The 25851-nt window shown below is 37.1% G+C and overlaps 1 protein-coding gene and 1 pseudogene across 2 annotated transcripts in view; one reads left to right on the forward strand and one right to left on the reverse strand.

Moving 5' to 3' along the window:
* Aggf1 (angiogenic factor with G-patch and FHA domains 1) overlaps positions 1 to 24574 on the reverse strand; it is a 38144-nt gene extending 13570 nt beyond the window's left edge. Inside the window, exons 1-8 of the mRNA XM_004870175.4 lie at positions 24353 to 24574; positions 21056 to 21158; positions 19795 to 19997; positions 18440 to 18604; positions 7820 to 8008; positions 4314 to 4593; positions 2992 to 3103; positions 2621 to 2672 (exon numbers count right to left, since the gene is read on the reverse strand). Of these exons, the coding sequence (XP_004870232.1) occupies positions 2621 to 2672; positions 2992 to 3103; positions 4314 to 4593; positions 7820 to 8008; positions 18440 to 18604; positions 19795 to 19997; positions 21056 to 21158; positions 24353 to 24574 (1326 nt within the window). The remainder of the gene's footprint in view (positions 1 to 2620; positions 2673 to 2991; positions 3104 to 4313; positions 4594 to 7819; positions 8009 to 18439; positions 18605 to 19794; positions 19998 to 21055; positions 21159 to 24352) is intronic.
* A 437-nt stretch (positions 24575 to 25011) lies between these two features.
* LOC110346798 (protein SREK1IP1 pseudogene) overlaps positions 25012 to 25851 on the forward strand; it is a 37589-nt pseudogene continuing 36749 nt past the window's right edge. Inside the window, exon 1 of the transcript XR_015447383.1 lies at positions 25012 to 25219. The product of XR_015447383.1 is annotated as a protein SREK1IP1 pseudogene (transcript). The remainder of the gene's footprint in view (positions 25220 to 25851) is intronic.

Below are 25851 nucleotides of genomic sequence, written 5' to 3' on the forward strand. Positions count from 1 at the left end.
TGGGTTTTAGTTTCTGGTAATTTACCTTACATTAAAACTTTTTTCTGAATATAAATTTTATACGATTCTGGAAGAAATATGAAGGCTAAAGGAAAAATCTTTTATAATTCCACCTTTAACTACCATTAATAATTTAATATATGTCCTGCCTTTTCTACTTTTTTAATATGCTCCAGGATTAGACCATATATATAAAATGTGAAATTTTTCCCCTAAAAGTAACTATCTATGCCACTGAAAATTCTCAATAGAAAAAAAAAAAAAAAGACTTGAAACAATCAAGGCGAACTTCTCAGAGAAGTTTCCCAGATCTTTGATACACAGGCTTGATCACTCCCTCCTTGTTCTACACACTTTGTGCACATATTCCTCTTACTCTGCTCCACAGGCCTAACATTATGTCATGGGCTTCATCCGATTACTCCATTTTGTTGAACAGTAAACCATTATGCAGATAGAAATCACAATGTACTCTTCTGAAAACAGACATGTAAGTTTTTCTAGGGTTTTATTATTTTCAAAAATACTGTACAAACAATCTCTTTGTATATAATGCAAGTGTTTCTCTAGGGTATATATAAAAGGATACAACTGCTAAATCATGGCATATATAAATCTCAAACTGAATATTGCCATACTGCTTTTCCAAAATGGTGTATCAATACATTTCCACCAGTAGTCTATGACAATTCTTGTTGCTCTAAATGTCCCTAACCAAAACTTGGTATTGTGAGCCAGATATGGTAGCACACACCTATAATCCTAGCACTCAGGAGGCTGAGGCAGGAGAATCTCAAGTTTAACACCAGCCTGTGCTACACAGTGACACTGTTAGACACACACACACAAAGCACTTGATATTTTCAGAATTTTTAATTTTTCTTAGCCTAGCAAGTATGAAATAATGTCTTACAACTGTGATTTAAATTTGTGTTTCTCTGATTACTAGTGAAAACTTTTCTTATGTGTAGTACTCATTTGGATTTTTTTCTGTAAATTTTCTTTATGTCCTTTGTATATTTTTTTCCAACTTGGTTATTCAGAATAATAACTATATCAAAAGGTTTAAACAGTTCTAAGTCTTTGGGTCCTGCCATACTCTATTCCAAAAAGCTGTTCTAAATGATCCTCCCAACAGGAATGATACTTATTAAATAATAAATATGATGAATAAAAACTGACATCTTGGTTTCATCTATATTTCTTAGGTAACTATAAAGAGAAATGGTTTTTCGTCTTAATTCTGTACTTTCCTCTATTGTGAACCGCCTGTTTATATCCTTTCTCATTTATCTAACAGTGTCACAATGGTGCTTGAGAAGACAAATCTGCATGAGCTTTTGAAACAGAAAGGACATTTGTGCTTTTCTAATCTGCTCCTTAAACACTAGTTCTTAACATACAGAGATTTAAATTTAGTCAAAATTACTTCGACCCTTGTGATTTTTACCATTTTTTAAAAATTCAGAAAGCCTTTTGTCTGTTGATTTAACATTTGAACATTTATGTTTGTCCCCTGAACATTAATATCAGTTTTTAATTATTAAGTGTTTTTCATCTCCTTGAATACATGGTATATATGCTGTCAACCTGATTTGTCAACAAATTACTTATCCCACTAGCAGATGTTAGCTTAAAAGAAAGAAATTAAAAACATGAATTCTCTGGTAGTATTTGTTTTTAATTTCCTTCTACCTATACTTTAGATTGGGGGTGGGAAGGACTTCTTTACCACTAAAGTTACAGATTGACTTTTCTTTGGAAGCAAGAAAATCAAGGGTCATAGTAAAGTAAAAAAGCCAGATAATTTGGATAGAGTTAAATTATGAGGATTTTCCCTCCTCCAAATGAGTCTCCCAAAAATTCAAAGTAATTAAAGTTTGAAACTAATAAAAAATTTCATTCCAAATGACAAAAATCACACAAAGGGGTACAGAACAGTGGCAGGGTGCTTGCCTAGCATGTGCAAGGTCTAAGGTCAACCCTGCCACCACAAAAAAAGGAAGACAGAAGGTCCAAAAGAGAAAGACAAACAAAGAAAGAGATAATAAGCACAAAGGAGAAGAACAAAATAACCTTTGTTACTCTGCACTCAAACAACTGCATACTAAAGCAGCTTGAATCTAAGTCTGATTTATTTCTAAATTGCCATAAAGTATAGCATGCATATTTTACTCAATAATCATGTTAAATGGGTACCATCGCTTTAATTTATAGATCAAATAAATCCATGTTTTCTACTCCTACTTCAGACTGTTGAAAAATAAACACAACTAGCAGGGTATAACAGCAGTCCCACAGCTTAGGAGGCTGAGGCAGAAGGACCACTTCAGTCCATGAGGTCCAGATTAGCCTAAACAACATAGTAACATGCTATCTCAAAAAACAAAAAACAAGCACAATTCAGTTTATTCAAATTGTGATGAAAAGCTTTTATTTTCTCAAGCACTGGACAAACAAATCTACACTGCTTTCATGACCACTGCCACAGTGGACATTAACCATTCATTAAATGGGATAAACTTTAAGCTCTCCACATCATGATTTTTTTTCTTATTCTATGATGTTGTTTTTTAAAAATTTTATCTTGGTCACTATACTTGAAAAATCAAGGTCTTACCTTACTAACACCAACTTCAGGGATTCGGAGAGTGTGCTCCATGTCTTTTTCTCTGCAGAGTTGAATAAAGTATTTTAAATAATTTCTGAAGCCTATATAAACACAGCACTTAGTGACATGGTAAAATGTGCTTAAAATGGATATTAAAATGCAAGTCTATGACAGCAGATATCTTTGTTACTCTAGATTTCCTAAGTTTTCACCTAATTACTTTTTCATGTCTTTATCTTCAAACTTCTTTCTCTGATTAGAGATCTTGCCTTAGTCCTCTTTGTATCCACAGCACGTAGGACAATGATTGATACAAAATACATGTTCAATAAAGCCTTTCTGAAGTCAAATAATAATATAGTAATATTAACCATTTTTACCTTCCAATTGTAGCAGGCTTTACAGCTGTGATGATGAAAAGTGATCCTGTCTGCAACACAGGCGACCTAATAACAATGACTCTAATACACGGGGGCCAAATCTTTTCTTCATCTGACAAGGAAAGAAGTGACCAAACATTAACTCAAATGGTACCTAACAGAAAATTTCACATGGATACCCAGGAGGCATCCATAAAACAAAAATGTATCAGTTATAGATGAGGGTAGAGCTCAGTGGAATGGCAGGGCTTAGAATGCAGAAGGCCCCAGAGTCAATGCTTAGCACCCGGATCACAGGCATAAAACTGCACCACTCAGCAGGACATGGTGGCACAGGCCTGTAAGCCAAGCACTCTGGGAGGATGAGGCAGGAGGACCACAAGTGTGAGCTCACCGAGCAACTTAGCTAGACCCTATCTTAAAATAAAAGGGTGGGGGGTTGGGAATGCAGCTTAATGCAAAAGCCCTGGGTTCAATCCCCAGTAACGAAAAAAAGAAATGTAGTGGTTGAACTCTTAATTCCAGGGGTTGGGGATAGATACTTCAGTGGTAGAGCCACAGCCTACCATGGAATGAGACCTTGCGTTCAACCCCCAGTACTGGGAAAAAAAGAAAAAGAAAAAGAAACAGACTAAAACAAATTTCTAACATTCTGCTATATGATATTGATAGCAATGAGTTAGGCTTAACACTATTATCAAAGTGGTCAACATAAAGTTGTACAGCATATTTAGGGTCTATCCAGGAATTTAAAAAAACTCTCTTAAAGTTTTTAAGGATTTTTAAAATATCCCAAATATTTTTACATTAAGTCAGAAAAACTGAGTCTAGTTTTTAAAAATAAGAGAAATTCCTCTGAGAACACAACTCATATACTATAAAACTCTGTGTTTTAAAAGTGTCTTTCATATCAAGTAAAAAATACATTTAGCAGAATACTTATATACTGAACTCACGAGCTATACTTTTTTAAGCACCTGGCTTTTTCCTCAACAGCAAAAGTAGACTACAAATAAGTAACTCACTAAAATAGCCTACAGATAGTAAAGAGTACATATTATGGTTAGATCATAGGAAGCTTGTTCTACTGATTAGGCTATTCAATACAACGGAATGTTTTTAAGGTCAAAGGATTAGTCATCCTACTTCCTAAAAATTACCAAGAGTGGTAGCTCACATGATTTTCAATAATGTCATTAAAATAATCAGTTTAACTTTTGGCACACATCTACATGGGTCACTAACATTTTTAACTATTTTGCTCTTTTACAATTACCAGACTGGGTTATTTATCTAAAATTAAGTACTGGTCACTTACTCACCTTCATCCTCTGTCTCCTCTTCAGTCCTGTTGTCTTCACTGGTAATATCTTCATCATAACTACCTTCAGTCTGAGAGTCTGTGATTTCACCTTCTTCTGGCTCACTATCACTCTCTATGATTATCTCATCTTTAAATGAGGCTGAATTAGAGATGTTCTCATTAACAGGAGATTCTACACTGTCTATTTTGACCTTCTTTTTCACATGTGCAAAATTTTCTCCCTCACTGCAGTTTAAATATTCGACACTGGAGGCTTTTTGGTTTTCTGAATTCAAATCCTGGAAAAAGATAGGAAGGTAGGTGCATAACAGGGAAGAATAATTTTAAACATTACTATAATAATAGATGAAGTGACTACTTTCAATGAATAGTGACTATATACATGGTGAAAAAACAGTAAGTGAAATTTGTACCCATTCTTTCTTGGTCAATGATGTTATCATCCTCTTATGATGCACATTAAAAATCTTATATTCATCACTGACATCCCCTTAACCCAACATGAAATCAACTGCTGAACGCTCTGGACTCCACCTACAATTTAGCCCAAGTTTTTCCCCCTCTCTATTCTCAAGTGTCTCAATATTCCCAACCCAGGCACTCGTTATGTATGGCCTGGACTGTGTGACAGCCTATACCAAAGCTGTTCAACAGAAACATAACTTCAGCCATATTTGTACATTTAAATCTTTTTATAACATTTAAAAAGCAAAATGATTAATGAGACAGTTTACATCCATTTTTGTACTAAGTCCTCAAAATTCAAAGTATACACATACAGCACATCCCAGTTTAGACTAGCTACTCTTCAAATGGTAGTCATACATGGCTAGTTGCTATCTTACTGGATGAACCAGAGCTAGAGAATGCATTTACTCTAAATTTTCTTTTCTTTAAATTTTTAATCAATTAGCAAGTCAATACACATAAAATATAGAATTAGTTTCATTTACAATACAAATTTAAAGATCCAAATGTGCCCAATATAGTAAAACTGTAGTTTAACCAAAACTTAGTACTTTACAGTTGACTCAATAATGCACAGAAGTTTATCTTTTATTCCAAATTAGTTTTATCTTTTATTCTTAAATTTCAACTTAGCGAATATAAGTCTTTTATTATTTATTGTACAGGTATAGCTGGCAAGTCTTGTGAAAACTAAACAAATTGACTATTTTTAATAGATAAAAAGTATATAGTTTTTTCCTGTACTACATGTTTTGAAATATGTATACACTGAATGGAATTACCTTATGTATTTTTTGTGGTGAAAATAACTCTATTGACTCTCAAGAATATAATACATGGGCTGAGGGTGGAGCTCAGCAGTATTTGCTTGCCTAGCATGTGTGGGCCCTGCATTTGATTACCAGCAGGGCAAAGAAAAAAAAAGTGAGAGAATATAATCTATTGTTATTAAATATAGTCACTGTGTTGTACAATAGGCAAACCTATGATGTCAACCTTGGCCAAACCAGAAAGTTATTTCCCTTTTTCCCTTTGGTTTGTAACATAATCTCTATTTTCCTTCTATTGTAGAGCAACATGATGAAGTGAACTGACAGGTTCTTCTGTTATTTTATATAATATGTGAGGATCTTATATACATATTTCTAATAGCAGCATAAATTCAGTTTAGAGACTGGCTAAACATTCACAGTGTGATCAACTATATATACTCCTAGCAATACAAACTCACCAAGGCTAAGAGCTGAAAAATTATTAGTTCTACAGGCCATATGATTTATAGCAAAACATTTCCCTAACTATATGTACTTTTTAAAAAACATTTCTAATTTTGTATAGTTTATTATTATTGCTTACTGGATGACATTTGCTGGGGAAAAATGACTGAAACTGCCAGAAGGGCTGTGTTTTATCAGCTTTGCCCACATAGAATGCTTGATAAATACTAAGAGAAAAGAAGGGGTCTTACAGGTAAGCTTTGAGGCATATTATGGATATCTCAAGTTATCTCCTCCAATCTCTTCACCCTACTGCCTCAGTTTTACATCTCATCATCTACAAAAAGGCTCAAGAGTACCTTTAAAAATAAAGAAGATAGTGAGGATGTTTTAACTAGTCTTGCATGGCTTCACAGCTATTTTTGAGAATCTTCAAAGAATTCTCAAAATTATATAAGGATTTTTCTAAAGTTCCTGTGCTGGAGTTCACATATTTTGAAAAAGAATGGTAAAGATGAACAGTTAGGAGAGCTAGGCAAGATCACACTATCAAAGAATGCTTTTCACCCCCAGTCCTTACAGTTGGTCAGGAAAGGTCACTTGAGGGCCCCTTTCCACTCTTTTCTCACTGCTAGGGAGAGGTGCTTTTACAACCTAGTCTTTCAAACAGTTCAACTTCTAGTAAAAGGACAAGTCACTAAAACAGAAATCCTGAAAACAAATAGAAAAATTACTTTTAGTAATTTAGTCATATACTCTTCTATTCCTAGCACCATCAGTAAAAAAAGAAGAAAGAGAAACAAAAACAAACTATATAAGAAACAGAAAATGAATCAACAGTACACATTCCATACGTGAACTTCAGAATTTAGTATGATTTTCGGTAAATGTTCTTGGGTTAAGAAGAGAAAAATAGGAGATTAAAATTTCCAGAGTAAATTATCAAATACATAGTTGACACAATTCAAAACATGTCAATAAAATAAGCCTTCTGTCCTGCATATAAACTACCAACCTTATCTGCTTAAGAGTACAAATAAGGACACTGATAACATTTTAATTAACATTATATCATAAGTGTTGGAAAAAGTTCCCCTCAGTCTTCACATTTACCATTTAAAGGTCTACATAATATATTTTCAATTAAATAAACCATCTTTTTCATAACTAATGTTTTACAGACTCAATCTTTTTCTGTTTTGTAAATATTGCTCTGTAACAACGCAAAAATTTTTTTCTTCAATATGATTTTAAGAAATCAATTACAAGAAATGAGATTTTCCAATTAAAGTACTATATAAACATTTTAATGATTACTGATACTACAGCTAACCTCTTTTCCAAAAGCAAAAAAAACCCCAATTTACAGTCCTAATATACAGCCTATTCCATTATTTGTCAGCAATAGGCTTTTTTAAAAAATGTGTCCTAAGAAAGCACTCAACGTGACTGAGAAAGTTGAATGTATAACTAAGTCTGCTTATAAACTATGTTTTTCTTTTATTGTGAATGGTGCGATGACACTGACATATCAGTTGAGGCTCTGAATGTTCTTATTCCAAACTGTGTACCCCACAAGGCATTTTATCTGCCCTAAGTGTACCTCCATCAAATTGTGAGAAATACTTCTATTTTTAGTCACTAAGAATTTGTGAAAAGTCCTCATTTGCTCCACTGAATTCTCCTTAGTTGTTTGATTCTAATTATCTTAATAGATATGTTTGAAATACAGTTACAGAATGATCTTGTTTCATTAAAAAATTATGGCTGAATCATGTTATTAAGATTATATAAACTGTAAAAATTAAGAAGACATTACCTTTTCTTCATTTGTTGAAGAACAATCTGGATCCTTTCTTTTCTTTTTCAATTTTTTATTTTTACTTTGTTTTGTGGTAGCAGACTGATAAGGCTGCAAATCTATTCGAGAGTGAAATTGGTATCGACCACTTTCCACATCACAATAGTAATAAATCCCAGTGGAAGGATCATAATATAGTTGATTTTCCTTTCAAAGTCAAGAAAACAGTAAGTTCTATTCATGTATGATAAAATAAAATAGAAAAATAAGCTTAACAGAAATACCAAATACATTCAAATATACTTCGCTTCTCTTAACTACAGTACTTACAGAAGGTAATGAATTAAAAATAATAAAATAAAAAGTGCTTATAATTTTTCAAAATACCACTCAGTATCTGGTCTAATTTTCCTAGTGTGAAAATAAACCTAAATATTATACTGAAGCACATGAAATTGCCAATATTTGATGATTTTTTACTCTATAAGGAACAGGAATTTCATACAGTTCAACTTAATCTATTAACTTTAAAAAATGATAATAAGAATCTTTCTCAAGGCCTAAAAACTAAGGCATGCATCAGAAAAATTCTGTATGAAAGCAATTCCAAAGGCATTATGCTCAATAACTGCACAATGATGCTTTGGTAGCACAAGCCTCCAGAACTTCCTCCCACTGTCATGAACAAGAAATTGCTTTTTCATGTTGACTAGTTAATGTCCCTGAAGAGAATTTGACAAAAAAGAGAAGCTTGTAATTATCACCACATAACATACTATATAACAAAACTGACAAAGTGTCTTACTAATTAATTTCATAGGAAAGTAAATAAGTAAGACTTATGAGTAAAGCAGCCATGCACAAATGAATTTTGGCAAATTGTGATTAAAAACTAGAAAGATAAAAGTATGTAATTACCTGCACTTATTTAAATACTGGACAGTACTCCACAACTAAGATTTAATTGAACAGTCTATATTTTATTAACATCATAAATCTATGCAGACCAGACCTGGAAACATCCTATGATGTACTGAGATTGAGCAACTAAAACTTCCTGAAAAAGAATTTGTTTTTCTAACTGTTGATAGTACTGCAATTTATCATCTTTAATCCAAGCATTTTGCAAATTTCTTACAGAAATATTTAAATTCTCATCATCTTTTCCTTAACTAAGAAATCAAATGGGCTTTTCTAGTCATTATTTCTAGTGATAATGGAACTTTTATATAAAATCCTTTTAAACTGGGTAGGTCTGTCAGTTCAATATACAGGCATTTTCAAAATATAAGAAAAATAGTATCTGATTAAAATAAAGTGAAAAAGCACAATAAAAGTGGCAAAACAATGAAATCCCTAATAAAAATATATCCTGTAGAAAGTAACCATTTAGAAAGTAGATGTCAGGAGGAAAGACACGGAAAGGAAGGCAGAGGAATAACAAAAGCTAATGTCTATGTGGAAACTGTATTTTCCTAATTTTCTGGCTATTATTTGGCATTATCACTTATCACACTCCCATGAGAGAAAATCTCTTCAAACTTAAGTCTATCATGTGCAGATACACAATCTTTCTTAACTAAGCTGTTTAGTATTATCATGACTTCTTCTGATTAGTTAACAATAGTCCAGTAACAGCACTGATAAACATCTACTCCACTTCTGGCCCCACAGTCTGTAATCTCCTAGGATGCCAGATTACATGATAGACCCTTGAGGGTGAGGTCCAGGGTGAGTTCCATCATCATCTGTGTGTGTGTGTGTGTGTTCTGAGGCTTGAACTAAGCGTCTCCTGCACGTTGGCCAAACACTCCACTGCTAAACTAAGTCTCCAGCCCTTTCCCCCTTTTTTTCCCTGTACTGGGGATTGAGATTGATTCCCAGGGATTTCACACTGAGCTACATCTCCAGCTTTTTTTTTTTTTTTGAGAGAAAATCTCCCTAAATTGCTTAGGCTGGGTATAAACTTGCAATCTTCCTGCCTCAGCCTACCTTAGTGCTAAGATTACAGGCATATGGTTAGCCCATCCCTTTATGTTGTCTGAGACATAAACTGGCTAAGGTGCCCAGGCTGGCCTCAAACTTGTGATCTTTTTGTCTCACCCTTTCAGGCAGCTGGGATTACAGGATGTACCACCACATTCGGTGTCATGCAAGCATGAATGAAATCCAAGTACACATTAATTTCTGCAGCCATTATGCTTTATAGTGGTACCAATATTCATCATTAATTTGTTCCAGAAGTGTGACGACTATCAAACGAATTGTTTTGGCTGAAAAAGGTAGTAAATCACCAAGCAGCTGAAACTGACAAGTTCTAGCTTTTCAGTTGAATACTAAACAAAGGACAAGTACAGGGACAAAATGTTCATGTCAAAATTCATTGAATATAAGTTTGATGGGTTTCAAAGCAGCTGAGCACTAGGGTATGACTTTATTACAAATCATTCTAGTCCTGTCTTAATCAGTGGCTCATTATATTTCTAATTTCACATTAATTCTCTAGCTCTCATTGTTAAAAGATTGATTTTGATTTTATTTTTTAATTGTGGTGCCAGGGATCTAACCTAGTGCCTTGTGCATGCTTGGCAAGCACTCTACCACTGATCTGCATTCCCAGCCCAAGACTCATTTCGTTTTTTTTTTAATTTATTTTTTCTTTCCGGTACCAGGGATTGAATTCAAGACTCTGGGCTTGCGAGGCAGGCACAGTGCCACTGAGCTAAATCCGCGGTCCCTCAAGATTCATTTCTTAGTTACACTTTTTTTTTTTTTTTCCAGTACAGGGGATCAAACTCGGGTCCTTACGCTTACGCAGCAGGTGGTGAAACCACTGAGCTAAATCCCCGGCCAAAACATTTGGTATAGTTACACGTTTTTTTTTGAAACACTTTTTTTTTTTTTTGGTACTGCGGATCGAACTCGGGTCCTTGCGCTTGCAAGACAGGCAGTGGAACCACTGAGCTAAATCCCTGGCCGTCAAGACTCATTTCTTAAAATTTAAATGGTTAAAAACCACAGAATAGGCTCCCAGACCAGAGGAGGCAGCTTCTGGGTCACCTTAACACTGATTCCAGCCCACAGGAGGTGAGCCACACGGGCCCAAGGGGCAGCAATCCACCCCTCACCGTCGAAATGAGAAGACACATAAAAAAGTCTCAAAACAGTGGCCAGGGATTTAGCTCAGTGGTTCCAGCACCTGCCTAACAAGCGCAAGGTCCTGAGTTCGATCTCTGGTACCAAAAAAAAAAAAATCTCAAAACCAGACTTCCAGATCACCTACAATAGCCCCAAAGGGAAACGAGATCGAATACTCTAATATTCAACCACCTGGACTCCCTCAACTGGCAACAAAAGAGGATCTGGAAAAAATGAAATCAGAAATATCTTCTCAGATAACATCAGAGATTGTGATCATAGTGCAAGACATGATTAATAAATCTAGAGAGGAGCTCAGGAACATGATGGAATCCCAACTTAGGAAACAAATGGAATCCATAAAACAGATGCAAACAGATTTCCTGGAGATTAAAAACTCCACTGAAAGTCTACAGAGCAGAATGAGCCAATGTGAGAACACAATTTCAGATATAGAAGATAAGATTGCAATTAGTGAAAAAGAAAAGAAAAATTCCTTTAAAATTGTAAGGGACCACAAGAAATCAATCCAGCAGCTGCGAGACGATGCAAAGAAGAAAAACGTTAAGACTGACTGGAGTCAATGAAGAAACAGGAGAGAGTGCAAATGACATACGAAACTGTTCACAGAGGTGATGGCAGAAAACTTCCCAAGCAGGGGAAAAGAACTTAGCATACAGATAGATAAGTGAGGCATATAGGATTCCAACTAGCCTTGATCAAAAAAAATCTAGGGCCAGAGATTTAGCTCAGTGGTTCTGCCTCCCACTTCGCAAGTGCAAGGACCCGAGTTCGATCCCCAGTACAAAAAAAAAAAATCTACACACAGACATATAATTGTTAGGAGTCCAGAAACCCAACAGGAGAACAAAGTGCTACAAACAGTGAGAGAAAAGAAACAAATCACATACAAAGGAAAGCCCATCAGAATCACAGCAGACTTCTCAATGCAAACCTTCAAGGCAAGAAGAGCTTGGAGTGATGTACCAAGCCCTAAAGGAAAATAGCCTCCAACCCACAATGATGTACCCTGCAAAACTATCTTTCTAAACTGATGGAGAAATAAGATATTTTCATGACAAAGAGCACCTTAGGAACTTCATGAATACCAAACCAGCACTCCAAAAAATTTTAGACGATATCCTAGGAAAAGACAAAGAAGATCACAACCCCAGGAAGCCCAGCAGAATGAATCCATCAGGCATGACAAGAAATTAAATGCAAAGGGGGAGAATTCAACAAAAAGAAAAAGTCATGACAACGATAAGTCAATACGTATCAGTATAACCATCAATGTTAATGGTCTCAATTCACCAATCAAAAGAAATAAACCGGCAGAATGGGACAAGAAGCAAGATTCGACAACATGCTGCATACAAGAAACACATTTAATTCAAAAAGAAACTCATAGACCGAAAGCTAAAGGGTGGAAAACAATACCTTATGCGACAGGAACCTGAAAAAATGCAGGAGTAGCTATCTTCTTTGCAGATCAAGTGGATTTCAAACCAACACTGACTAAGAGAGACAAAGAAGGATACTACATACTTGTAAAGGGAACAATCCAACAGCAAGAGATAACAATCATAAATATATATGAACCAAACACTAGTGTGCCCAACTATATAAAACAAATACTAAAGGACAAGAAAAGTCATACATGCACTAATACAATAATAGTGGAGGACCTCAATACCCCACTGTCACAAATAGATAGATCAACTAGACCAAAAATACGTAATGAAATACTAGAACTCAATCAAACACTTGAACAAATGAACAGAACAGATGTTTACAGAGTGTACCACCCCATAAAATCAGAATACACATTCTTCTCAGGTGCACACAGGTCGTTCTCAAAAAGAGACCACATACTCACTCACAGAACATGTTTAAGTAAGTGCAAAGGAACTGAAGTTATCCCCTGTATATTATCAGACCATAGTGCAATGAAACTGGAGATCCATAGCAAAAGAAACTCAAAAAATTTCATAAACATGTGGAAATTGAACAACACACTTCTGAATAACCAATGGGTCACAGAGGAAATTAAAGAAGAAATCAGGCAGTTCCTTCAATTAAATGACAATGACAATACAACATATCGGAATCTATGGGACACAATGAAAGCAGTCTTACGAGGGAAATTCATAGCAGTGAATACGCATATTAGGAAAACAGAATGAGCCCAATTAAACAACCTGATGCTGAACCTCAAGCTTCTGGAAAAAGAAGAGCAAGACAAACCCAAAGCTCTTACAAGGGAGGAAATTATAAAGATCAGAGGAGATATCAATTCAACAGAGACTAAGAGAACGATACAAAAATATCAATGAAGCTAAGAGTTGGTTCTTCGAAAGAATCAACAAAATTGAAAAACCATTAGCCAACCTTATCAGAAAAAGGAAAGAAAAGGCCCAAATCCATGCAATTAGGAATGAAAAGGGTGAAATTACAGCAGACCCAGCTGAAATCCAGAGGATCATGAATACCTACTTCCAGAACCTATATGCCAATAAGATGAAAAACACAGAAGAAATGGAGATTCCTAGATACGTATGAATTACCAAATTCGAATGAAGACCTAAAAATTCTAAACAACCCAATATCAATCAATGAAATTGCAAACATAATTAAAAACTTACCACCTGAGAAAAGCCCGAGGTCCTAATGGCTTCAATGCTGAATTCTACAAGACATTTTGAGAGGAACTACTGCCACTACTGTTTAAAATCTTCAATGAAATTGAAAGGGAAGCAATACTCCCAAATTCATTCCTGGAAGCAAGCATCACCTTGATCCCCAAAGCAGAGAAAGACCCAACTGAAAAAGAGAACTATAGGCCAATCTCACTAATGAACATAGATGCAAAAATCCTTAATAAGATACTGGAAAATAGAATGCAGAAGATCATCAAGAAGATCATACACCCTGACCAAGTGGGATTCATCCCAGGGATGCAGGAATGGTTCAACATACGTAAATCAACCAATGTAATACACTATATCAATAAAGCCAAGGACAAAAACCATATGATCAACTCAATAGATGCACAAAAAGCATTTGACAAAATCCAACACACATTTATGATAAAAACCCTACAAAAATTGGAATAGATGGTCTCTATCTCAATCTGATAAAAGCCATCTATGAAAAACCAACAGCCAGTATTATACTAAATGGTGCAAAACTGAAATCCTTCACACTAAAATCAGGAACAAGACAAGGATGTCCACTTTCACCGCTCCTGTTCAATATAGTTTTGGAAACATTAGCCACAGCAATTAGACAAAGAGAAAGAAATGAAAGGAATAAAGATAGGAAATGAAGAAGTTAAACTGTCATTATTTGCAGAGGACATGATACTCTATATAGAAGACCCCAAGAACTCCACCAAAAGTCTTGTAGACTTAATAACCAAATTCAGTAAAGTATCTGGATACAAGGTCAACACACAAAAATCAATAGCTTTCCTCTACACCAGCAACAGACTCACCGAGACAGAAATAGGGCAAACAATTCCTTTCACAATAGCATCCAAAAAACTGAAATATCTAGGAATCAACCTAACAAAAGAAATCAAATACCTCTTCTCTGAAAACTATAGCACTCCGAAAAGAGAGACTGAAGATGATATCAGAAAATGGAAGACATCCATCCCTTGCTCCTAGGTAGGAAGGATCAACATAGTGAAAATGGCCCATACTTTTAAAACTGCTATATAGGTTCAATGCAATCCCAATTGAAATCCCAGCACCATACTTCATGGACCTTGAGAAAACAATCCAAAAATTCATTTGGAACAAGAAGAGACCTAGAATAGCAAAAGCAATTCTAGGTAACAGAGACATGGCAGGGGGTATCACAATCCTCAATCTGAAACTATACTACAAAGCTACTGTGACAAAAACAGCATGGTACTGGCAAAGAAACAGACCTGAGGTCCAGTGGAACAGATTAGAAGATGCCGAAACAACTCCAGACACACTCAGCCATCTCATCTTCGATAAAGGAGCCAAACACCTTCACTGGAGTAAAGATAGCCTCTTTAATAAATGGTGCTGGAAAAATTGGGTTTCAACTTGCCAAAGATTCAAATGAGACCTCTATCTCTCACCATGCACTCAACTAAAATCTAAATGGATTAAAGATCTAAATACTAAAATAGAAACGTTGAATCAGCTGGAACAGAGGCTAGGTAGAACTCTTGAAGAAGGTGGAGGAAAAGATTTTATGAACAAAATCTCAGTTGCCCATGAACTAGCACAAACAATCAACAAGTGGGATCTCTTATTAAAATGCTTCTGCACAGCAAGAGAAACCACCAGCAGTGGGAAGAGACAACCCACAATGTGGGAAAAAATTTTCACCTGCTGTTCCTCAGACAAAGGTCTACTATCTAGAATCTATAAAGAACTTAAAAAATCAGACCTCCCAAATTTAAAGACCCAATCCAAAAATGTGCATCTGAAATGAACAGACATTTCTCAAAGAAGTAGAAATAGCAAATAAACACAAGAAAAAATGTTCAACATCACTCACTGGTCATTTGAGAGATGCAAATGAAAACAATGCTGAGATTCCACCTCACCCCAGAAAGAATGGCTGCTATTGTGAAATCAACCAATAACAAATGCTGGCGGGGCTATGGGGAAAGAGGAACCTTGCTCCACTGCTGGTGGGAGTGTAGACTGGTGCAACCACTGTGGAAATCAGTAATGGCAATACTTCAAAGAACTAGGACTGGAAGTCCCATTAGACCCATCTATTCCTCTGCTAGATATCTTTCCCAAAGAATTAAAAGAGTCATACCACAGTGATATATGTCTAACCATGTCCACAGCAGCACAATTTGTAAGCGCTACAACTTGGAAGCAGCCCAATTGCCCATCAACTGGAGTCTAGATAAAGAAAATGTGGTTTTTTAATAAAATTGAGTACTGCTCAGCCATAAAAAAGAGAAATTAGAGATGTTTATAGCTAAATGGATGCACATTGAGGCAATATTCTTTTTTTATGTTAAAATGTGAACTTTAATTGTAAAAATTGGTTTCTGTAAATATATAAACCTCTCTGCACACAACTTGATTCATATATACACAGATATGATATACATAGGTATTAATTTTAGCACAGAATAAGATCAGGCTGAAAAACATTTAGTCTCAGGATTAAACCCAGCTTCTTCCAGGCCTTTATGTTACCACTGAAAACAGAAAGCATCTTTTTGATTTCATCACATGAGGTAAAAACTTGAAACAAAAGTAGATTCATTTTTTCTTATTGCTGTAATTCTTAGGCTGGGGTATTACTCAAAATAGGGTTTTTACATTTAAGGTGACAGAGAGCTATACTGATCCTAACTTGGAAAAACCAGGAAAAGAGGTTTTCCAAGGTTACCATGATTTCTTTTTTAGGAACGGTTTATATCCCAGATTATACAAAAATTTAGTCAATAAGCTTTGGGTAAAGGAAGTTCACTTTGTGTCTTCTCTGAGCCCCTGAAGTCCTCATCCAGGCTGTTCAGAAAGAAGCAGTGTCTGGAACATGTCCTATTGGGGACCACTACAGGCATGCTAGACCCAAATTCTCTGTTAATGCCTCTCAATATTTTTTTTGTACTTTATCTTTGCTTGATTTAGCCAAAGAAAGGAGTTTTCACTCTAATGTTAAATCTATTTGCAACCAGCTAACTCAGTTACTTCTGTGTGGATTTTTCATTTTGTGTATCATCTCTGGCCAATTTATAATGCCTTACCATACCCCCCCCCCCCCATACCCCCACTGTCCTTAGAAAGCAAGGTGCCTTATTAGGCTACACAGGCATTCTATAATAAAGAGAAGTCACACCTATCTACTATAGTATTAAATAAACCTTTTGAATTTAGGTAACACTACTTCTAAAAGCCCATGTTATACTGAAATTCTAGAATAAATTCTAAACAGGTGGAACCAGGGATTTATTCTTCATGTCTCTACAGAATACCAGAAAATTCCTCTTCCCTTTCCACATTTGTAGTTTTTCTTGCTTCTAAATTCCAGCTCCCAAAATGAATTAAAGTGCCCCTTATAAGACGACTTCCGATTCCCATCTCTCTTCAGTTGACTGAGAACCTGATAATCAGAACCATCACATATACAAGGCAATACTCTTGTGAAATAAATAGGTCACACATGTGTAAATACCGAAAAGTTTCTCTAGTGTGGGAAACTGAAAGTGTAAATAAGGACTAAAAGGTACAATAGATAATGTGAAATAGGAATAGATAATGTGAAATAGGAAGAAAAGGGGTAAACGGGGAACAGGAAGTGAAAGGGGTAGGGGATAGAAAAGAAGGGAATGGAAGTAATATATGAGAAAATGAAAAAATGGAAACAAAGCCTTTGTAAATAGGAAGGGATGGAGGGGTTAAAGGGAGAGCAGGGGAATGGGGAAAATAGGAATCAAGAGAGATTATGTAAAGGTGCAAATTTCCAATGATGAATGTCATTATATTGTATACCTAAAATGTACCAATAAAATAAAATTTAAAAAAATATATATAAAACAATGACTAATAATAAACATACCACCAACTACTGGAGAGGCTGAGGACAACTGCAAGCTCAAGGCTAGCCTCAGCAACTCAATGAAACTGTCTCAAAACTAGCAGAAAGACTAAGAGTGTAACTTAGTAGTAGAGTTCTTATCTGGCATGCATGGGGCCCTGTGTTCAACCCCTAGTCTCTCACACACACAAATATACACACAAATCGATACTGAGAATTTGGAAAGTCTCCCTGGCTGGCCATGGTGGTGGACCCCTGTAGTCCCAGCTACTAGGGTGGGTACAGAACTGAGCAGGCACCATTTCAAAAAGAAAAAGATGAGTCTCCTGTGGCCTAAAATATATTCATAAAGATAAATATTTGAAACAATTTTTAAAAATCTTATCCCAAGCTGAGAATTAACAATCTCACTTCCTTATACATTCTATGAGAAAATACTAGTTTAAATTCTTAAATGCTTTACACTACAAATAATCATCTGCTTTTATTAGAGATCTATCATTTTAGTATGTTACTTTATAAAAGGTTATCAGACTTCTCTAAAATGTTGATCTATAGCAGTGATGCCATATCTATGGCACATGTGCTGCAGCAGACTGTTATCAATGAAAGCTCTAGGGCCAGGGATTTAGCTCAGTGGTTTCACTGCCTGCCTTGCAAGCACACAGTCCCGGGTTTGATCCCTGGCACCAAAAAAAAAATTCTAAAAAAAAAAAAAGAAAGAAAGAAAGAAAGCTCTAAAAGGTTCGTCATCACTGATCTACAATAATAACATCTAATTAAAAGCTTAGAAGTGTAGCACAGGAAACTATTTTATAATTTTTTTGTCAAATAGCTTTGAATCAAAATTTTACAATGCTGCTTCTTGTTTTTACTTCATTTTAGGGTTTAATACTTGCTATCAGGCAGCTACATACACAAACAAACATTAGAAAGGTCTGAGACACTTACAGAATCATAATAGAAACCAGTGCTGTGGTCAAAGTACAATCCAGTACTTTCATCGTAACTAAATCCTGTCTGTGACACAGCGGCTTCTGCAGCAGCTCTCAAGCTTTCAGCTAATGATGAACCTTCTGAGGATGCACCTTCTGTTGCCAACGCAGATGTTGGCTCCTACAAAAGACAGTCACATCAAATGAGACACAACTTTCATATATCCTTATTCAGACTTAAAAGTCAGGATTCAAACATCGCCTGTCTTAAAGCTATACTCAAATGGTTGGTGACTTTAATTTCTACGATAGAAAGATGTAGCTTTCAATTACAATTTGAATCTTTCAAAACAATATTGACTAGTGTATTATTTAATTTAACTCTGACCCAGTTTTTTTGTCACAGTCCTGCCTTACCAGTTTAAAGACCCAAGAAGCAAGGGAGTAACTATTATCAAAAAGAAAATGTATAATACCATAGGGAAGCAATTAACAAAATACAGACCATGAAATATTTTATAAAACCAATGATCAAGATTGTTCAACACAAATGGGAAGGGGAACAAGGGAGGAGGAACAGAATTAGGAAGGAAAAAGAAAAAGTAAAAATAGAAGGAAAAAATGGAAACAAAGCTTTTGTACACAGGGAGGGAAGGGGGCTTGAGGGGAGAAATGGGATAAAATAAAATAACATTTATTAAAAAAAAGATTGTTCAACAATTATTTGCTCAGTAAGAAAAATAAGAGAGAGGAAAACAGTATAGATTAAATCACATCCTTTGAACAAAATCATGATTCAAAACAATTTAAAACCTAATGTGTAAACATTAGGAAAAACATTCCAAGAAATTTAAACAGTGACAAGACATTTAATATAAAGAAAGCATTAAAAAAATTTTAGGGCTGAGAATGTAGCTCAGCACGCACAATGCTCTGGACTCAATCTCCAGCACTGAGAAAGAAAAGTTTCAAGTGTAGCTGGGTGCCATGGCACAAGCCTGTGGTCCCAGCTACTTGGAAGGTTGAGGCAGGAGGATCCAAATTCAGTGCCAGCTTTGGGCTACAGAGTGAGACCCTGAATCAAAAAACAAAACAAAGTGTAACCAGGTATGTGTCACATGCCTATAGTCTCAGCTGTTCAAGAGGATAAGACAGGAGGGATCCCTTGACCCTGGGGTTTGAGACTAGCCCGAGCCAAACTGCAAAACCTCATCTCAAGAAACAAAACTTTAATATTCTTGGCACAGTTATACATAAGAATATTTATAAACTTTGTATACGACAAACCAAAAAAGTTTCTCTCTATATATAACTACCACAAGGAAGGTCAAGTTCTTGGTATCAACAATTTCATGCTTAATGTTTCAGTACCTGTGAATCTGACATGAAATGGTCCTCTTGTTCACCTTTAACATTTCCTGTTACATCTGTACTGGTACAGGTATCACTTTCTATTTGTGACTGGTCTTTAGAATTAAAAGGAGGTGCTTCAGTATACTGAGATTGCTGAACTGAGAATTCAGTCTCTTTATTTGGAGGACAATCATCATTATAATATGTCTGATGATAATAATCTGTGCCAAAACAAATTGATTCAATTAGTATATGTATAAGGGTCTTAATTCTAAAACACTGGCATTGAGCACAGTTCATACTGAAAATAAACATGATTTTTACAACTGTACATATTTTAAAATATTTAAATTGATAGTGAAAATAAATTTGCAAAAATGTTTATCTCTGATGCTAATGTCTCAGTATCCCAGCTACCAAGGTAAAAAAGTAAGCAGATTTGGACTTTCCACAGTAAGAGTAAAAAAGAAAATACATAGATTGGTTGTCTTCTGTCAAAAACAAAAACCTGACAACTCTTTAACAACTTCTAACTGCATACCTAACATTGATGCTTATCAAATGACAAAAAACACAGGGGACCAGGGTCTCAAATTTATCTTGTGATGCTGACTGCTTAAAAAGCTTATTATACAGATATGCTAGCCCTTTTGCTAAACTGTATCTGAGTGAACCCAGTCAACACATAACGGAAAAGATTCCTGTTTCTGGTGATCCACATTTACTAACCCTCACTGGCTCCCTTATTTTTCCATGTAATACAATGCTGCTGTTGAGGCTGTGGTGGAGGACTCGCCATGCCCACAAGACCTAAGAGCCTGGAACTGCACACATCAACAAGAAAACTTTGCCCTTTCGATCTCCGGTACCAAAAAAAAAAAAAGAAAAAGAAAACACTGCCCTGGTCAGAGAGAGGCCACATAGGAAAAGTAGGTTTACTACACAGTAAAATTTATTAAGTGACCTGGGGATAGCAGTATGCACTTGTCGTCCCAGGTGGGTGGCTCACTTAGGCCCAGACTTTGTGACCAGGCTGGGCAAAACATAGTGAGCCCTGACTCAAAAAAATTGTTCAGTGAGTGAACCACTGAAAACACATTAGCAACATTACAGAAATTACAAGAATGATAATACAGTTCTTTTTTTCCAGAAGGGCAAACTGATTATTTGAAAATACAAAAGGAGAGGAGTAATTATTTTCACTTATGTAGATCATTTTGTATTTAAAATTCAAAGAAAACACCAAACAATTTGAATATTTTCACTGTAAAGTGAATACCTGAACTTGACCAAGAAGCATGGTTTTCTGTTTGTACTTCTACATCAGACTTTTTATTATCTTCACTTCTCCCACAGTGAAGTATTTTACTGAGTTCTTCCACCTGAAAGAAAAGAAGGCTTTAGGAAAAATAAATCATAAAGCAATATAATACACATTCTCTTGATATCACAACACAAAATTATTTTTCTTGGTAAAAGTTTGAGAGCTATGGGCTGGCCACGGTGAATGCCTGTAATCCCAGCTACTCATGGAGGCTGAGGCAGGAGAATCTCAAGTTCAAGAATGACCTGGGCAACTTAGCAAGACTGTGTCTCAAAAAGTAAAAAAAAAAACATAAATAAAAATAAAATAACACTGGGGATACATATCAGTGGTGGAGCTCCCATGGGTAAAGTCCTCATACTGAAAACATAAGTTTTAGAGATGTGCCATGAATAGCTAAAAACTAAAAATAATTCCAACTCTTACAGTTAATTTTCAGAGAATTCAGGGGGGAGGGAGTGGAAGAGACAGAGTTCATTACATTGCCCTGGCTAGTCTTGACCTCCTGGGCCTCTTGAGTGCTGGGACCAGAGGTACATGCCATCATGTCAGGCTCACAAATGTTTTTACTCTTAAGCTCTCTGGCTAAACACCCAAATATCCTCCCCCAAAATGAGACCGACTGAATTAATGGAACTTTGTGAAGAGGACCTTTCATTTCCAACAAATAGTAATGTTTTGAGCTGGGTACAGAGTTTAGTAGTAGAGCGCTTGCCTAGCGTGCAAAGAGGCCCTGGGTTTAATCCTTACTGCCACCCCATGACCATCCCCCAAAGAATGCTTTTGTGCTAATATTTAAAATCAGCAGTTCTAAAAGATTAAAAAATTTTAAAGCTATAAATGTCCATGTGCACTGAATTGTCTAATATCACTCAGTGCCTTCTACCTGGATTTAACTATTCACCTAAATATATTATTACCATTTCTACAATTCAACATGCATATTTTTTCTTTTAATAGCAGTTTTATGATTAAATACAGAAGGGAACAAAGAACACAACTGTCTAAGAAGGGCAACTGTCCTCCATGAGCCTCATACACTGAGGAGGTCAGAACAAGAGTGTGGATGCTCCGGGAATCAGACGACCCGCCTCAGTCAATTCACCCTAGTCTGACAGGATCTCAGTGTGCAACAGCATCTGCTAGATGCATGAAACTGACTAAAAACAGGCTTGTCAATATTTCTTTTTAATGATACATAAGCTTACACTGAGAAGGGATAAGACTGATCATATACAGTTATCAGATCTGCTCCTATCACTAAGACTTGATAGGTGAGAAGGTACCTAGAGTAAAAAACTTGCACTCACAAATTAATGCAAGTACAGAGTCCATACCTGAGTAAGTGTGCCCTGAAGTTTCTCATCCTTAGGAAACTGACCATCTTGCCCTAGTCCTGGCTCTGGCTACCACCATTCATTTTACAATGAACTCCATTACTTAGCATCTATTGCACACTAGGCATGATAGTGGTGCATGTGATGACATCTTAATTCACACAAGCACCTTACAAATTATGTATTTGTCCTAATGCCCATTTTACATATGAAATATCTGAATCAACAAAGTAACTTGCACAGGTTTTTTGACCTCCAAAACTGTAGATATTATGGCTATTAGTTCACAGTTCATTTCTTTCAATTCTCAAGTGCTCTAAACAGAATACATTCAGTAATACACCCACTCTCCCAGCAGGGAAGGCTGACCAGGAAAGCAATCACTATCAGCAGTAAAGACCACCATCACCTCTCCAGTGCTGGGAAATAAATTTAGAGCCTCTTGCATGGTTAGGCCAACATTCTACCACTAAGCTGTGTCTCTAGCTTCTATTTTTTTTTCTATACAAGGTCTCTACATGTTGCCCAAGTTAGCCGCAAACTCCAAGGCTCAAGCATACCCTGCCTCTGCTTTGAGTAGCTGAGACTACAAGTTCCAGCCACTTTATCCAAGCTGTTTTTCTTTGTTTTGTTTTGTTTTTTTGTACTAGGGATTGAACCCAGCCCCTTCACACTGAGCTACATTCCCAGCTCTTTATTTTGAGATGGGGTCTTGGCTGGGCTTGAATTTACGATCCTCCTGCCTGGGACTCCCACAGTACTGGGATTACAGGCGTGCATTACCATGCCTGGCTTGTATTTCCGTTTTTGATGGCCAACCACTATTGTTACCCTAACAATGAAAATACTGGCTCTTGGAAAGTTAGCAAAAAATGTTAGGGTCTCTTAGGCAAGCAATATTTTAACAATATATAATTATAAAAAGGTTTTATTTCAGGCTCTCCTCCCATATTTTTATATTTGTATTTTCCTAGCACAGTTCCTATGTATTGTAGAAGTTAAAAAAATTGCTGTTGAGAAAAACAAAAAACTTTTCTATGTCATAAGGTCAATTATTATATACAATGGGCACAGAAATCATTTCGAATCAACAGCTGTTTTTGTAGCTCAGCAAGAGTATGACGAAGTTTGGTGTTTTAGTGTTCTGCCTATATATGTAGTTTTAGGAAATGAATGAATTAGCTATGAAGGACTAGAAAAGTTACTCTTAAATTAAGTACTTGGAAATAAACTTGTTAGGAGAGTGCAGCTGCCCAACAGCTCGAGTTAGAGTAATTGTTTTCTGAACTGCTGTTTTAATATCTGTCCTTACTGCACATTATCAAAATGATATAAGACGTTTATGTGTCTAACGAGGAAGGCTCTACCTCCCTCCTTCCACAAGAAAACTCAAGACAGGGCTGGGGATTTAGCTCAGTGGTTCAAGAGCCCGCCTTGCAAATGCAAGGTCCCAAGTTCGATCCCCGGTACCAAAAACAAAAAAAGAAAAAGAAAACTCAAGATAATGAACGCCCAGAATAATCACTTCAAATGATTTTATGGGCAACTCAGGCCCAGTCTAAGTTTACACATCTCATGAGAGGCAAAGGTGAGCTTTTGATTCAAATTCAGACCTTTAACAAACTCAAACATAATCTAAAAAAGTATTACAAATGTTCCTACTGGCAGTGGGTCGTTGGGACAAATGAGAATGAAGACCATGTGCCCAAAATACCGGAGTTCAACTTAGGGCAGCTGTAAGACACTCATCCAAATCAAAGACCCGTAAGTCTTAGGTCTACTCCATATGTGACTTAACTATAACTGCTTTGAGGTTTTATTTATTTCAAAGACTCTGTAAAGCCGTGGTGAACCCCAGCCAAGCAGCCTTTCCAAGGCCATCAGAGCCTCGTCCCGGGCAGGGCGGACTGCGCACCTGCGTGCGAAGCTCCTGGTTGTTGCTCTCGGCGCTCTGATACAACCGCTCCGTATGATGCAGCAGCTTCTCAATCTCCCGCACCTGCCGCTTGCAACTCCGCAACTCGCGTTCCAACTTCTCGACCTTCCGCCTCAGCTGGGCCAGTTCAGGTTCTGGGGAGGTAGGCGGCGACAGTGACCGTGAGGGCGACGGCGGCGGGGACGGCGCCTCGGAGGCCATGAGGTCCCGCGCAAGAAGGCCGCGGGCGCGGAGAGACTGTGCTCAGACCGAGACGGGCGCCGGCGGGCCCAGAGGCCACAGGAGCGCGCGGGCGGCAGAAAGCGGCCTCCCGCACGGCCGGCCGCGGCGGCCCCTGGCCATGACGCCCTGAAACTCGTCGCCTGTGGCCGAGGACCGCGGGCAACGAGCAAGGGCGCAAAAGACGGCCCCTTTCCGATCTGCGGAAAACGGCAGTGAATGGGCAACACTTTCGCCAGCGACTGAGACAGCCAGAGAAGCGCTGGAGAAGCAGAAGGGACTGAGCACTAACAGACACAAACGCTCGGGGAGCTCCCGGATTGGACCGGAAACGCCGTGCCGATAGGGGACGGGCCCAAAACTGGAAAGGAAGCTACGGAAAGCCGGAAGGGTCTGCAGTGTACATGCGCACTACCTGTCTGGGGGAGGTCTGGGCGGTACTAAGGGGTGTGGGGAGTTTTCAGGAAAAATGGCTGCCGGTGCTTTGTTGCGGTGGAGGATCACATCTACTGGTCCTACGAGTTTGCAGTTGCGGACCTTATTTGAGAAAGGTTTTCGGATGGACTATGATTCTTAGTGCCTTATTTTCCAGATGAATCTCCCAGAAATGATTTGCTAGTGTTACAGGTAATGATAAACCAGAACTGGAACATAGTGTTTAGTTTGCTGTGCTTGTTTAGTGAACTAGTTGATTACATGACTTTAGAATCCCCCTAGAAAAGAAAGCAAGTTCGACAAGACTGAGTTGCAGACAGGACCATTCCTGGTGGGAAAGTACGGGGCCATATTTCTGTAGAACAGAAGAGAAAAACGCTCTGGACTGGTGGATTTATTTGGGTTTTCGTTTGTGTGAACCTTAGCGTTGTTTCACCACTTATTTATTTTTGTACCAAGGGTTGAACTCGGGACCTTGCGCTTGCGAAGCAGCCGCCGGAACCACTGGCCTAAATCCCCGGCCTGTTTCACCACTTGTTAAACCGATTAGGGTTTTTCTTCAAACAATTCCTCCCTTCTCCAAGGCCTATTACAATTAGATCTTGACCTCACAGTGCGGAGCCTGAGATTTTTCAGAGGCCATCAGTTCTGTTAGCCTGGTTCTTCCCTCTCACTCTAGAGCACAAGGCCTGTTATACCAAGCGCCCACACATAGTTGCTGAAAATAGCTAAACATAAGAATCCTGTTTGGTGTCCTAGTTTAGTGGCTACTTTTATTAACTATGTTTTTCCTTCTGCTTCCTGAGGACTTCGGTGCTTTCCCA

This window comes from Heterocephalus glaber, unplaced genomic scaffold, assembly GCF_053883595.1.
Source record: "Heterocephalus glaber isolate CG9 unplaced genomic scaffold, H.glaber_assembly_v1.0 deba00001757, whole genome shotgun sequence".
Lineage (NCBI taxonomy): Eukaryota > Metazoa > Chordata > Mammalia > Rodentia > Bathyergidae > Heterocephalus > Heterocephalus glaber.